At 42.4% G+C, this 12,658-nt stretch overlaps 1 protein-coding gene across 1 annotated transcript; it reads right to left on the bottom strand.

Annotated features, from left to right (window-relative positions):
* Positions 1-744: 744 nt before the first annotated feature.
* On the bottom strand, positions 745-12,139 carry LOC135085718 (protein nanos-like). Its single transcript, XM_063980521.1, has 8 exons — positions 12,011-12,139; positions 11,394-11,490; positions 10,493-10,600; positions 9,893-10,030; positions 8,593-8,753; positions 6,551-6,728; positions 3,798-3,925; positions 745-2,422 (listed from the first exon to the last, which is right to left on the bottom strand). The coding sequence occupies exons 1-8, from the start codon at positions 12,065-12,067 to the stop codon at positions 2,339-2,341; spliced, it is 951 nt and encodes a 316-aa protein (XP_063836591.1). The 5' UTR covers positions 12,068-12,139; the 3' UTR covers positions 745-2,338.
* Positions 12,140-12,658: the final 519 nt, after the last annotated feature.

Genomic DNA, 12,658 nt, shown 5'->3' with positions numbered 1-12,658 from the left:
CGCCGATTATAAATCAATTTGAACGATTATTTTTTTGTTGAATAGGTATTATCAAAAGGGTGATTTCATGCGAATTTGAAGAAAATATTTCACCCCCAAGGGTGGAAAATTGGGGATGAACTTTTTTATACGCAATATTTTTAATTTTTAGTTTTTTTTTGTGTTCACGCATTTGAAGTCGGTTTTATTTTTTTTAATTTTTTTTAAATCCCTTTATGATGTCGTCGGTCCACCTTGTGGGTGGAGGCGCTGGACGCAGGCCGCTACCAACCGGGCAACATGGAAAGCATTGGGGGAGGCCTATGTTCAGCAGTGGACGTCCTATAGCTGAGATAATGATGATGATGATGATTATTCCCGTTATCCCCACCGACCGGAGGAGTAGCGACAACGGGAATAAAAATGTATAATATATTTTAATTAAAGTTCCCCATCAGTAGAGACAACGGGAATAAACGAAAAAAAACTATACATATTACGTTTAAGAACATAAATAAACATAAAATAAATAAATAGTACATTGAGTCATGAAATGTCTATGGACAGACGACGGCACATCAACGTAAACACTATGGCATCTTATATGATGGTAATTGGAACGACTTTACAACAAAAATCTATAAGTTCAATGTGACTGTCGACTGTATACCTACCTATCTATAAATCGTAGCAATACATGAGAATGTGTAATACTAAAAATATGGCTTATGGGAATATTATAAATAAACAAATAACATTTTTTGATCATTGATTTTTATTGAACCCAAAAGACACCATCACCGTATTTTAAGTCACATCATAGAACAGTGAAAACAAAACAATCACATAAACATCTGATTCTCAACAACAATAATCAACAAAATATGTCCAAGTTAGCAATAATACCTAGTGCAGACTAATTTATGCGTTCCAAATGGCAATAATTCTTAATTTTGTTTTCTACCCACGGGTAGGTAGGTAATGAAATAAGTAAAACTTGATGGATAATTCTATTGAAAATTATTATAGTGACATGCGGAAATTAATTTTGAAAAACTATATTTTATTGCATTAAAATAGCTCTTGAAAATTAGTTCAAAATTTCACATTATGAACTCATTTTACTGAGACTCGTAGCGCCATCTATTGAAAGAGACCGCAGTTAATACATGAGGATTCTTTGAATTTATTTTGATTTTATTTCATTCAAAACATGGGAATTCACAATGCATAAACATTGTTAATATCAGATGTTTTAAATTCTATTGCGTTACGTTTATAAAAAGATGAATATATTTCATATTGATTGATGATAAAACCGCTGTCACCAATTTATATTAAAACGGTGTTATTCGATTGTTACATTATATTTGACACAATACAATAATTCGTTTACTAGTTCGCTGTATAATTGAACAATAATAAGTCTGCTTAATCTTATAATCTAGTTAAATTGATATCAAAACTTATAAGTCTTACATTTAAAACTAATCAACAATAATTTTAGCAAATATTTTGCTAGAAAATTAGATTATACTTGCCGATTCTTGCTAGTAATAAAAATAGTGAATATGTAAAAATATACTCTTATAACACGATTCTTTATCTTTGTCAACAATAATAAATGACGTGTCAATACTTAACAATAATAATTAATAAGATTTAATTCTACACTCATGTTGTAGAAATACATAAATACAAAATTGAGATTCCCACTTGTAGAAAAATACTGATTTAGCGCCATCTAGTGGTAACAACAATCAACAGTTACCAATGATTGAAAATTATCAATGTAGGGTTTCTACAGGAGAATTTTCTTCTAAGATTCTAAAAAATTAACTTATTATTTTAAAGATAATTAGATTTTAACAAAAAATGACTACAGCGCCTTCTACTGTCGACTCACATTCTATCAAGCTTTAGCACACTGCATCATCAAGTGCCTTTATAATCTCCTTTAATAAAAAATATTTTATGGTTAAGTCTTTTCAGTGAGATTTTAATCAATTTTAATTTTACAGTGGTACTTTTAAAGGATGTGAATTCCCTCATGTGCCATTTATTTTCTTACTTCAATTTTTAATAGGAAATTTCCTCATGTGCCATTTAACTTACAACCATAATGTATTTTTTATTAAAGGCGAACAAAGTTATTTTATGAAGTTATTGCAATTAATATGAAAATTTATAACATAATGTAGGTATTATATCATAAGAGAAAAAGTTAATAAAGATTGAAAGACATGAATCCATCTATTAATCAAAACACTTAATAAAAAGCATCAGGCTAATAGATTATCCAGAGTCCCTGCACTTTATACCTGATTCCTGAAGTCCTGTAGAAACCCTGGCGGCGAGCTTATAGCAGCAGCTTCTGCTCCAACGCGGCCCACTTGGGGTCCAGTGGTGCGGCGTCTCCGTACTGCGAGTACAGGTTCGAGTCCTGGGTAGGGAAATTAATATTAACTAAAAAAGTAGTATTAATGAAATACTGTGAATTAGGGAAAATCGTGGGCCTTTCGTAGTGGATATATTTTCAGAAAAGAAAGAAAAATAGTTTTTTTGGTTCAAACAAACGTTTTACACAATTTCAATTACTTCATACATAATTTATTGAACCAAAATGGCTCCTACTCAGCTTGTATCATGTTCCATTCAGAACATTAGCATTCAAGACAATTTTTAAACACATTCTGTGTGCATTTTAACTGTCAACATTTGAACAACATTCATTTGGCACCCTTTTGAATGAAGCTCTAATTAATAACTATGTTGCACCTTCAACCCTTGCCTGCAGTAAGGTTTGTTTACTGTTGCTAATAAATAACCTGTATCTAGATAATGAACTCTGCATATCGAGCACAAACATTTTAGACTCAACTTAGAATTAAGTAATTAAAGCAGATTGAAACTCAAGCATTATAAATTTTATCCTGTGGTTGGCAAAATGTCAGGCCAGTTTAATTTAATGATTCAGGTGTATCACAAAACGAAGCTCAAACTTAATTCACTCTCAAGCCTATGCTTGAATTTTATATTGAAGCTTATAGGCAAGGCAATACTAGATGACAGGATCCAATCTGATATTTTCTAGTTTTGAGCATCGTTTTATAATACGAACTATAATACAGGGTGATAGGTAAATGGGTATATGAGCCGACACTAGCCCATGTTAACATATGCATATAAATAGTATGATGAAGTCAGAAAATTGATATCATCATTTTAATTATTTTAATTTTCATACAAATCTGATTTTATAAATTTAATTTTGTATGAACATTTCAAAAATTAAAATGATATCAAATTTCTGACTTCACCATACCATTTATATGCCCATGTTAACATGGGCTAGTGTCAGCTCATATACCCATTTACCAAACACCCTGTATATTGAGGCTCAATACTTAGATAACAATACCCAATCTATGATTGATTATAAAGCCCGGTCTGTGAGCACGTAGAATTTTGTCCAATGACCCCAAGCTACCCATCCTTATCGCTCGCGCGTAATTATGTTGCTAAATTCTACGTGCTCACGGACCAGACTATAGTTAATGAGCTCTTTGCGCATCGAGCACAAATATTTTGAACTTATCTTATTCTTCTTCTTATTCTTATGAGAGAGCACTCTCATAAGATTGAGTTTAGTTCTGTATTATACCTATATCACTATATAGGTATATTACAGAACAAAACTCAAACTTAATTGAATTTCAAGCCTACTTATGCTTGAAATCTAGAAGCTTTGGGCTTAAAGTACTTAGATGTCAAGACCTATTGATTGGTTCTAGTATTGTAGCTACATGTTAGTTCACCTGTATGGCGTAAGGTTCGTTCTCTCCGTAGATGACGTAGTCGGCGCGCGGCGCGGGCGGCGCGGGCGCGCGGCGGCGGCCCGACGCCAGCCGCACGCTGCGCATCATCGCCGCAGACTTTATGCGTTCTGGAATAACGTTCAATTTGCCATGAAGGATTTACTAGTGATAAAGAGCAGTGCTACAACAACAACAAAGCCACCGAAGTTAGACTTGTGCGTGCGCTTGTATTCCCCATCTTTCTTTACGCAGCAGAGACATGGACAGTACGCGACTTGGAAAAGAGGAAGATAGATGCCCTAGAGATGTGGTGCTGGAGAAAGATGCTCGGGATATCATGGACAGAGTTCCGTACTAATGTGTCCATACTCCAGGAGCTCGGTGTCACTCAGCGTTTATCAACCGTAGTACAGTCGCGCATACTGCAATACTTCGGACATGTCTCGAGGCGGGATGACAACTCCATAGAACGACTGGTCGTCCAGGGAAAAGTCGAAGGAACCCGATCGCGTGGCAGGTCACCAATGCGCTGGACCGACCAAGTGAAAGCAGCAGTGGGAGACGGCTTATGTGACTGCACCAGACAGTCTGCAAATAGAGAGAGATGGAGGGAGATCGTGCGGAGAGTTGTATCCGCCTCTACAACCGATGTGAACAACGCCTCAACGTGACCACGACCGCTCTGCCAAGAGCATAACGAATAAGAAGAAGACAACAACAACATGGAAACATGACATTCATGTTTTGATCAATCAAAACTTCGATACGAGTATAACACGTCTCCTTCAGAATCTTGTTTACTTTGTCAAGTTCTTGTGATTTTGCTAAGAAGATTTTATCAGGAGACATACTTTAATCTATATTCTTTAAAAAAAGTAAAAAAGTATTTATTACTAAAAGATGTCACATTGTACAAATTATTCTGGCGGTCTCTGCACTAAGCAGGCAAGCTTGTATCGCAGCGGCCAATACGAACAATTTTATTACCTTATAAAATAATGACATCGGTCTTGATAGGACGGATATAAATATAGTTTATATAAATCTGTTCGAAATAAATATTAATAATATATTAATGTAAATGCGAAAGTAACTGTCTGTCTCTCTTTCACGCCTAAACCACTGAACCGATTTTGATGAAAGACATAGAGATAGTTTGAGTCCCGGGAAAGGACATAGGATAGTTTTTATCCCGGTTTTTGAAACAGAGACGCGCGCGATGGCGTTTTTCTATGACAGACAAAATTCCACGCGGGCGAAGCCGCGGGCGGCCGCTAGTTTATCATAAAATAATGTGTTCAGTCTGATCAGATGTTCACTGGGAGACATCATGTGAGTCGTGACCGATATTGAATGAAACCTCGACGTGCAAATACCTGGTAAAACGTTTTTACCATCCTATCTGGTAAGACGTTGTTATGCCGGCTGTACATTCTAGAAAGAGTGTACAGGAGCTCTCACGCTACCTCTCAGGGTGTCTCGCTGTCGCTCGATCGTTCTCGGTCCCGAGTTCGCGCATGAAGCTATATTGGACTTAATTTATGGTCAACTGGCTTAGGATGCATGCCACGATATCGTGATATCGCGCGTCCTCTCGCGCGTGTGAGCTTAGTAGAGGCCAGTGTAGTGGGGCCAGTGTAGTGAGGTGGGGCCAGTGTAGTGAGGTGGGGCCATATAGTGAGGTGGGGCCAGTGTAGTGAGGTGGGGCCATATAGTGAGGTGGGGCCAGTGTAGTGAGGTGGGGCCATATAGTGAGGTGGGGCCAGTGTAGTGAGGTGGGGCCATATAGTGAGGTGGGGCCAGTGTAGTGAGGTGGGGCCATATAGTGAGGTGGGGCCAGTGTAGTGAGGTGGGGCCATATAGTGAGGTGGGGCCAGTGTAGTGAGGTGGGGCCATATAGTGAGGTGGGGCCAGTGTAGTGAGGTGGGGCCATATAGTGAGGTGGGGCCAGTGTAGTGAGGTGGGGCCATATAGTGAGGTGGGGCCAGTGTAGTGAGGTGGGGCCATATAGTGAGGTGGGGCCAGTGTAGTGAGGTGGGGCCATATAGTGAGGTGGGGCCAGTGTAGTGAGGTGGGGCCATATAGTGAGGTGGGGCCAGTGTAGTGAGGTGGGGCCATATAGTGAGGTGGGGCCAGTGTAGTGAGGTGGGGCCATATAGTGAGGTGGGGCCAGTGTAGTGAGGTGGGGCCATATAGTGAGGTGGGGCCAGTGTAGTGAGGTGGGGCCATATAGTGAGGTGGGGCCAGTGTAGTGAGGTGGGGCCATATAGTGAGGTGGGGCCAGTGTAGTGAGGTGGGGCCATATAGTGAGGTGGGGCCAGTGTAGTGAGGTGGGGCCATATAGTGAGGTGGGGCCAGTGTAGTGAGATGGGGCCATATAGTGAGGTGGGGCCAGTGTAGCGAGGTGGGGCTAGTGTAGCGAGGTGGGGCCAGTGTAGCGAGGTAGGGCCAGTGTAGAGAGGTGGGGCCAGTGTAGCGAGGTGGGGCCAGTGAAGCGAGGTGGGGCCAGTACAGGCGCGGTACCTTCGTTGGTGCTGAGCGGGCAGTACTTGATGGTGTGCGCGTGGTCGCCGCTGGCGCCGCAGCGCTTGCAGACGAAGGCGCGCAGCACGGGGCACGCCACGCGCCCGCGCGCGTCCTCGAGCGCGTGTGAGTAGGGCCAGTGTAGCGAGGTGGGGCCATTGTAATGAGGTAGGGCCAGTGTAGCGAGGTGGGGCCAGTGTAGCGAAGTGGGGCCAGTATAGGCGCGGTACCTTCGTTGGTGCTGAGCGGGCAGTACTTGATGGTGTGCGCGTGGTCGCCGCTGGCGCCGCAGCGCTTGCAGACGAAGGCGCGCAGCACGGGGCACGCCACGCGCCCGCGCGCGTCCTTGAGCGCGTGCGAGCGGTAGTACGACTCGCGCTCGCCGTTGTTCTTGCAGAAACGACATTCCTGGAAAACCATTTATGAAAGTTTCAATTTACAAATTACTAGTCCTGTTCTCCTGCGGATCTCCTCATTTCTGATTCGATTACGCAGGGAAACTCCAAGCATGGCCCGCTTCATAGCCCTTAGGGTGACCTTGAGCCTTCTTATGAGGCCCATAGTAAGCGACCACGTTTCAGATCCATATACCATCACAGGCAACACACACTGCTCGAAGACTTTTGTCTTGAGACCCAAAGTGACCGACATAGCTCGCAGAATAAAATCAAGTGGCAGTGGGCGGGGCATATAGCTCATAGAGACGATGGCCGTTGGGGCAGAAAAGTTCTCGAGTGGCGACCACGGGCTGGAAGACGTAGCGTAGGCAGGCCTCCTACTAGGTGGACCGACGATCTGGTAAAGATCGCGGGAAGAGCCTGGATGCTGGCAGCGCAGGATCGTGCATTGTGGAAAACCTTGGAGGAGGCCTTTGTCCAGCAGTGGACGTCATTTGGCTGAAACGAACGAACGAATAGTCCTGTTAACCTCTTGTAGTTAGCTAAATATACTTGTGATTCGAGTGGGTTCACTAGTCCAGCAGGTTTGAACCCGCGTTCCTCAGATTTCGATTCGGCCAGTCCGACGTCGACCCATTTTGGGCTATTATCGCTTCGAAGTCCAGTCTTAATGCTGGATATTTTACGAAGGACGATAAAGTTTTCTGCCGTCCGTGTGCCGTCTATTCCAGTTGTACTCCAACATGAATCACAAACGCCTAGTAAAAATACAAACGCAAAGTTGCGCAGGGGAAAATAAAAAATTACATAAACAGTAAGGAATTAATTAAATTAAATTGATTAGTAAGGAAAAGGATCAGAATTTAACCATCTTCAAATTAGTTCTATGGCACCAAGTCAAACTAAAAGTCAAGAAATACAAACATTTTATGTAGTAAACTAAGTACGTCTACGTCTCGGCAAACTTGGCCTAAGTACATAACTTCTCAATGAACCGATAAACTCAAGACGATACACAAAGTATTGGTAGCGACTTGTTATGTCCAGTAGTGGACAGCCATTAGCTGAAAAGATGATAGCGATGATTTAAGAACAGAGAAAACTAGCTGCTGTGACTTACTTCGTTGTGCCTCTTGGGTTTGGCGCGCGCGTCGTCGCAGTCGCGAATCTGCTCGCGAGTTATTGTCTCGGTAGGCGCCGGGACTCAAGCCGGGAAACTCAAAGTTGCACAGCGTGGGAGGAGAGGGCTATGCTCGGTGTTTTTTTACGAGATCGAATCAGAAATGAGGAGATCCGTAAACTACCTAAAGTCGCTGACATAGCCCGACGGATTAGCAAGCTGAAGTGGCTATGGACAGGGCACATAGTACGCAGAACTGACGGCCGATGGGGCAGCAAGGTTCTGGAATGGAGGCCGCGTACCGGAAAACGCAGCGTGGGAACGTCCACCCACAAGGTGGACCGATGACATCATAAAGGTAGCAGGGAAGCGCTGGACGCAGGCCGCTACCAATCGATCAACATGGAAAGCATTGGGGGAGGCCTGTGTTCAGCAGTGGACGTCCTATGGCTGAAATGATGATGATGATGATGATGATGAGGCGCCGGGACTGGTGGTCCGTGGTAGCTCTTCTGTAAAGTTTAGCTATAGTCTGGTCTGTGAGCACGTAGAATTTTGTCCAATGACCCCTAACTACACATCCTTATCGCTCGCGCGTAGTTATGTTGCTATCACGCTCGCACACTCACTGCGGGTGCCCGTCGCACAGTCGCGACGGCAATATAATTACGCGCGAGCGATAAGGATGGGTAGCTTGGGGTCATTGGACAAAATTCTACGTGCTCACAGACCAGACTATAGCTATGTGACTTACTTCGTTGTGCCTCTTGGGTTTGGCGCGCGCGTCGTCACGGTCACGGCGCTGTTCGAGCCCGCGTAGAAGCGAGTACAGTACGTTGTTTGGGAGCGATGAGAGGACGCGGATCTGCTCGGGAGTTATTGTCTCGGCAGCCGGCGAGATTGGTGGTAGCTCTTCTGTAAAATACAAATTAAACTCTTAGACAAGTTCATACATTACACTACTTACCATTTAAATGTTTTGTTATTCAATAGGTAACAAAAATTGTGATAATGCTCGGAGTTTCCCTGCGTGATCGAATCAGAAATGAGGAAATCCGCAGGAGAATCAAATAGCCTGTAAAATCGCAGTGGGCAGGGCACATTGCTCGCAGAGCTGATGGCCGATGGGGCAGAAAAGTTCTTGAGTGGCAACCACGGGCCGGAGGACGTAGTGTGGGCAAACCCCTTACTAGGTGGGTGGTCCGAAGATTTGGTGAAGGTAGAAGGAAGTGCCTGGATGCGGGCAGCGCAGGACCAGTCATTGTGGAAATCCTTGGGGGAGGCCTTTGCCCAGCAGTTGATGTCATTCGCCTGAAACGAAACAAATTAAATTAAGGTGGGCCATGACCTGTGGATGTACCTACATGGTTCTTAGAGACACGTGTGTGTGATACTATCTAGAAATGACGGCACATTACAAACATAATCTAGAAACTGTGACATCTTATATTGTTGAAATAAACGCGATTTTCCAACAAAAAATATGAGATGTGCTACTGCTGCGTTCGATTGTTCTTTCAAGCAGCGTGGCCGTGGCAGCAGTAATTTTAAACTTACCTGTGGCAGCAGTGAGCTAAGCCGAGGCAGCAGTAAACTCAGCCGTGGCAGCCACTCACTGGCTGACTGGAAGCCATTTTCAGATGTCGTTCAGCTCATCCTATGCTTATGGAGGTCGTCCGATTGGGCGACGAATGTCATCCCTGTGAGGTACTTAAGCTCGTGCCAATGAGGGCTATCGTTTTTATACTTAACAGTTGGCACCCCTGGCGATTGACAGGACCTTACTCTACAGTGGCGCCATCTTGATGAGCGCAAATGCGATAGTCTTCCTACCACTTTCGCGCTCACCAGTCGGCGCCACTGTCTTCGCTACTAGCAAGTGACAGGACCTTACTCTACAGTGGCGCCAACTGGTGAGCGCTAAAACGATAGCCCTCATTGCTGGCTGACTAGAAACCTTTGTCAGCTGGACGTCGTTCATCAGCTCATCCTTGACTTATGACGATTGGGCGACGAATGTCAGTCCCTGTATTGGTACCTGTGAGTATACTTACGCTCGAGCGGCGTGGAGGCGAGTTCCGCGGGCCAGTGCTCGGCGGGCCGCGGCAGCCTGACGGCGGGCGAGCGCTCGGGCTCCGGCCACGACTTCTGGCGGAGGTACGCGCTCGATGGGCCCATGCCTATCAGCTCTTCTGCAGACGAATGTGTGATTAGTAAAAATAGATAGATACCTAGATAGAACAAGAAAAGAAAAAAATACACAAAAAATTAGGCGGTCTTATTGCTAACGATTTTTTCCAGACAACCCTTTCAGATAAAGAGATTTTTAGAGGACTTTAAAGTTGTCGTATGATACCATTGCACCCGGCTAAGTATTTGTTTGAGCAAAGAAAGGGTGTCAGTAGTTTCACTGACTAAAAAAGTTTTAGTTAGTGGCTTTACCATCTTATTTTGCAAGAGTTTTGTAAAATAATTAAGGCTATAATAAAAAAATTATAAATTCGTAATAGGTGTTACAATATTTTAAACTATTATGTTGCATTTTTACTATAAAATTATCACAATTAATATCTATTTCATAATTTTATAATTTCGTAATAGGTGATTGAACAAATTAATTATAATAAAGAAGTGATAAAACCTAGTGTACCTACCTGCACGATGAGTCCAAGGCCTGTCATCGTCGGGTGAGTAGGGCGAGTCGGAGCCGTTCATGCGGAACTCCTGCATCACGTCCTCGATGCTGCAGCGCCCCATCACCACTGCAACACAAAAATAATAAGTTAATAAGTACGAGTACACTTAATTAAAATACTTTTTCACACGAAGAAAATCTGGTGAAGGTCGCGGGAAGGGCCTGGACGCGGGCAGCGGACGACCGGTCGTATGGAAATCGTTGGAGGGGGCCTTTGTCCAGTGGACGTCATTGAAACGAAAGAACGAAAAAAATAAATAGACGTAGAAGTCGGCTCTTGGCTATTATTACACGTGCGCAAGAATGGTCGCCACTTCTCCCGTGAATCCGTGTTCAAGGGTTCGATTACCAGACTTGGCCACTAATATTTTCAAGGAGTGCAAATTCATAACTTGTACCTACAAGTACAAATATTTATTATATAATTAGGGAAAATTGGGCTAAAAGTAAAATAAAACTAATGACTCTGCCAGTGACGACCGATGCAAGCAATCAAGCAGTCTCTGTCTTGATAAAAAAACCTACTTGACAATATCTTGAAACTAAGTGTCGCGCCACTGCGCCGCTAAAGTGCGTCCGTCCATTGCGCATTGATTCAAACTTTTTAACAATGAGTTTAGATGTTTATGTAGGTACCTACTCAATACCTCGAAAAAGAAACGCACGCCACTAAATTGACTTAAACATAATAGGTCTATTAAATAAAATTGCTTACGTTTGATATTCGATCGGGCTCCGAACTCAAAGCCATGCCGCGAATTAACATAAACATTGTCACGAGACGTTCGTCAAGTTACGCTCGTGTTACCTACCTACCTACAAAGAGCTTTTATTTTCTATTTATTTTGATAAGGACTTACAATCCACGTAGCTAGATGCCCGTTTCTTCTGCCTGGATGCTGTTTGATCCTGGTACTCCTGGCCGGGCCACCTGTCCTGGCCACCGAACGACATTGACTGAAACAAACAAAATTTTTAACTCATCTCAGCACCAAACTCATCACCGCAATTTTAATTAAATACCTAGTTCTGACGCCTCCTACCAGGTAGGTACTATTAGGAGTATCAGGTGTAGAAACGAAGTAAACATTTGAAGTAGGTAATACCAAAATCAGAAAAACTAAAATATAAGAAAACCTGTAGATAAACATTATTTTTAATAAACATATTTTTCCAGGTTATAAATTAAATAATCTTACAAAATAGTTTCTTTGCAAAACAAGTTACGACCTGACTGCGCGTGCGGCGCATTGTTTATTTATTATTATTCGAAAACAGAATTAAATGCACAATTTGATTCATTTGTTATTTAGGTACTACGCAGTTATTTAACGCGTAGGTTAATTCCGTAACAATTCATAATAAAATCAAAAGAAGGTAGAATCGAAAACATGATCGCGTTGTTTACAGTTTTGCTCAAAAAGAAAAAACACTTGAGTGCACCCACAAATAAGTTGTAAAATAAATCAATACTCACGGAATCATTCGAAGTATTTCCACTGCCGTAATCACTGAAGTTATTACTGTACACCATTTTGGATAAATTGATTCCAAATTCAAATTTTGTCGGCGTCCCTGTTCCGATCCAAGCAAACACGTCCTTCTGTCATGCGCACCAAGCGGGAACACAGATTAGAGAGTGTCTAAAGAGCGGGAATAAGAAAAAAAAAGTTTCGCCAGTAAAAAAAGTTCGGCGTTATGGAACTCTGCTGCCATTGGCCAGTTTTTTTGCTTTGAATCTGTTGTTGGCCAAATGAAAGGGGATTGGTATCTTGTTGCGGGAAGAGCAAGCGCATAGGCAATGAGCGCGTAAACAAAAAAAATTCAAAATAAAAATCCCGTGGCCAAACGATGGCGAAGCCCAAAGTCCTTGATTTTTTAAAATTCTTAAGTGAGGTTTAATCCACAATTTTATTCCGTTCTGAGATATTTATTATTCATCAACAAAAGAAGGATTAACAATAAATTCATTTGTTTGTAAATAGCAGAATATTAACAAGTGCCGGAATAACGCGTCCGTTGTTAATAATTCAGTTGAATAACTTTTTCTAATATTTTTAATACAAATTGTAGATTATTTATACAAATGCCGATTGTCGTTTTTTTTATCACCATCCAGATTTCT

This window comes from Ostrinia nubilalis, chromosome 2 (genome assembly GCF_963855985.1).
Source record: "Ostrinia nubilalis chromosome 2, ilOstNubi1.1, whole genome shotgun sequence".
NCBI classification, from domain to species: Eukaryota; Metazoa; Arthropoda; class Insecta; order Lepidoptera; family Crambidae; genus Ostrinia; species Ostrinia nubilalis.
The sequence above is the reverse complement of the archived record's forward strand: the minus strand, read 5'-3'. Positions and strand labels throughout refer to the sequence as shown.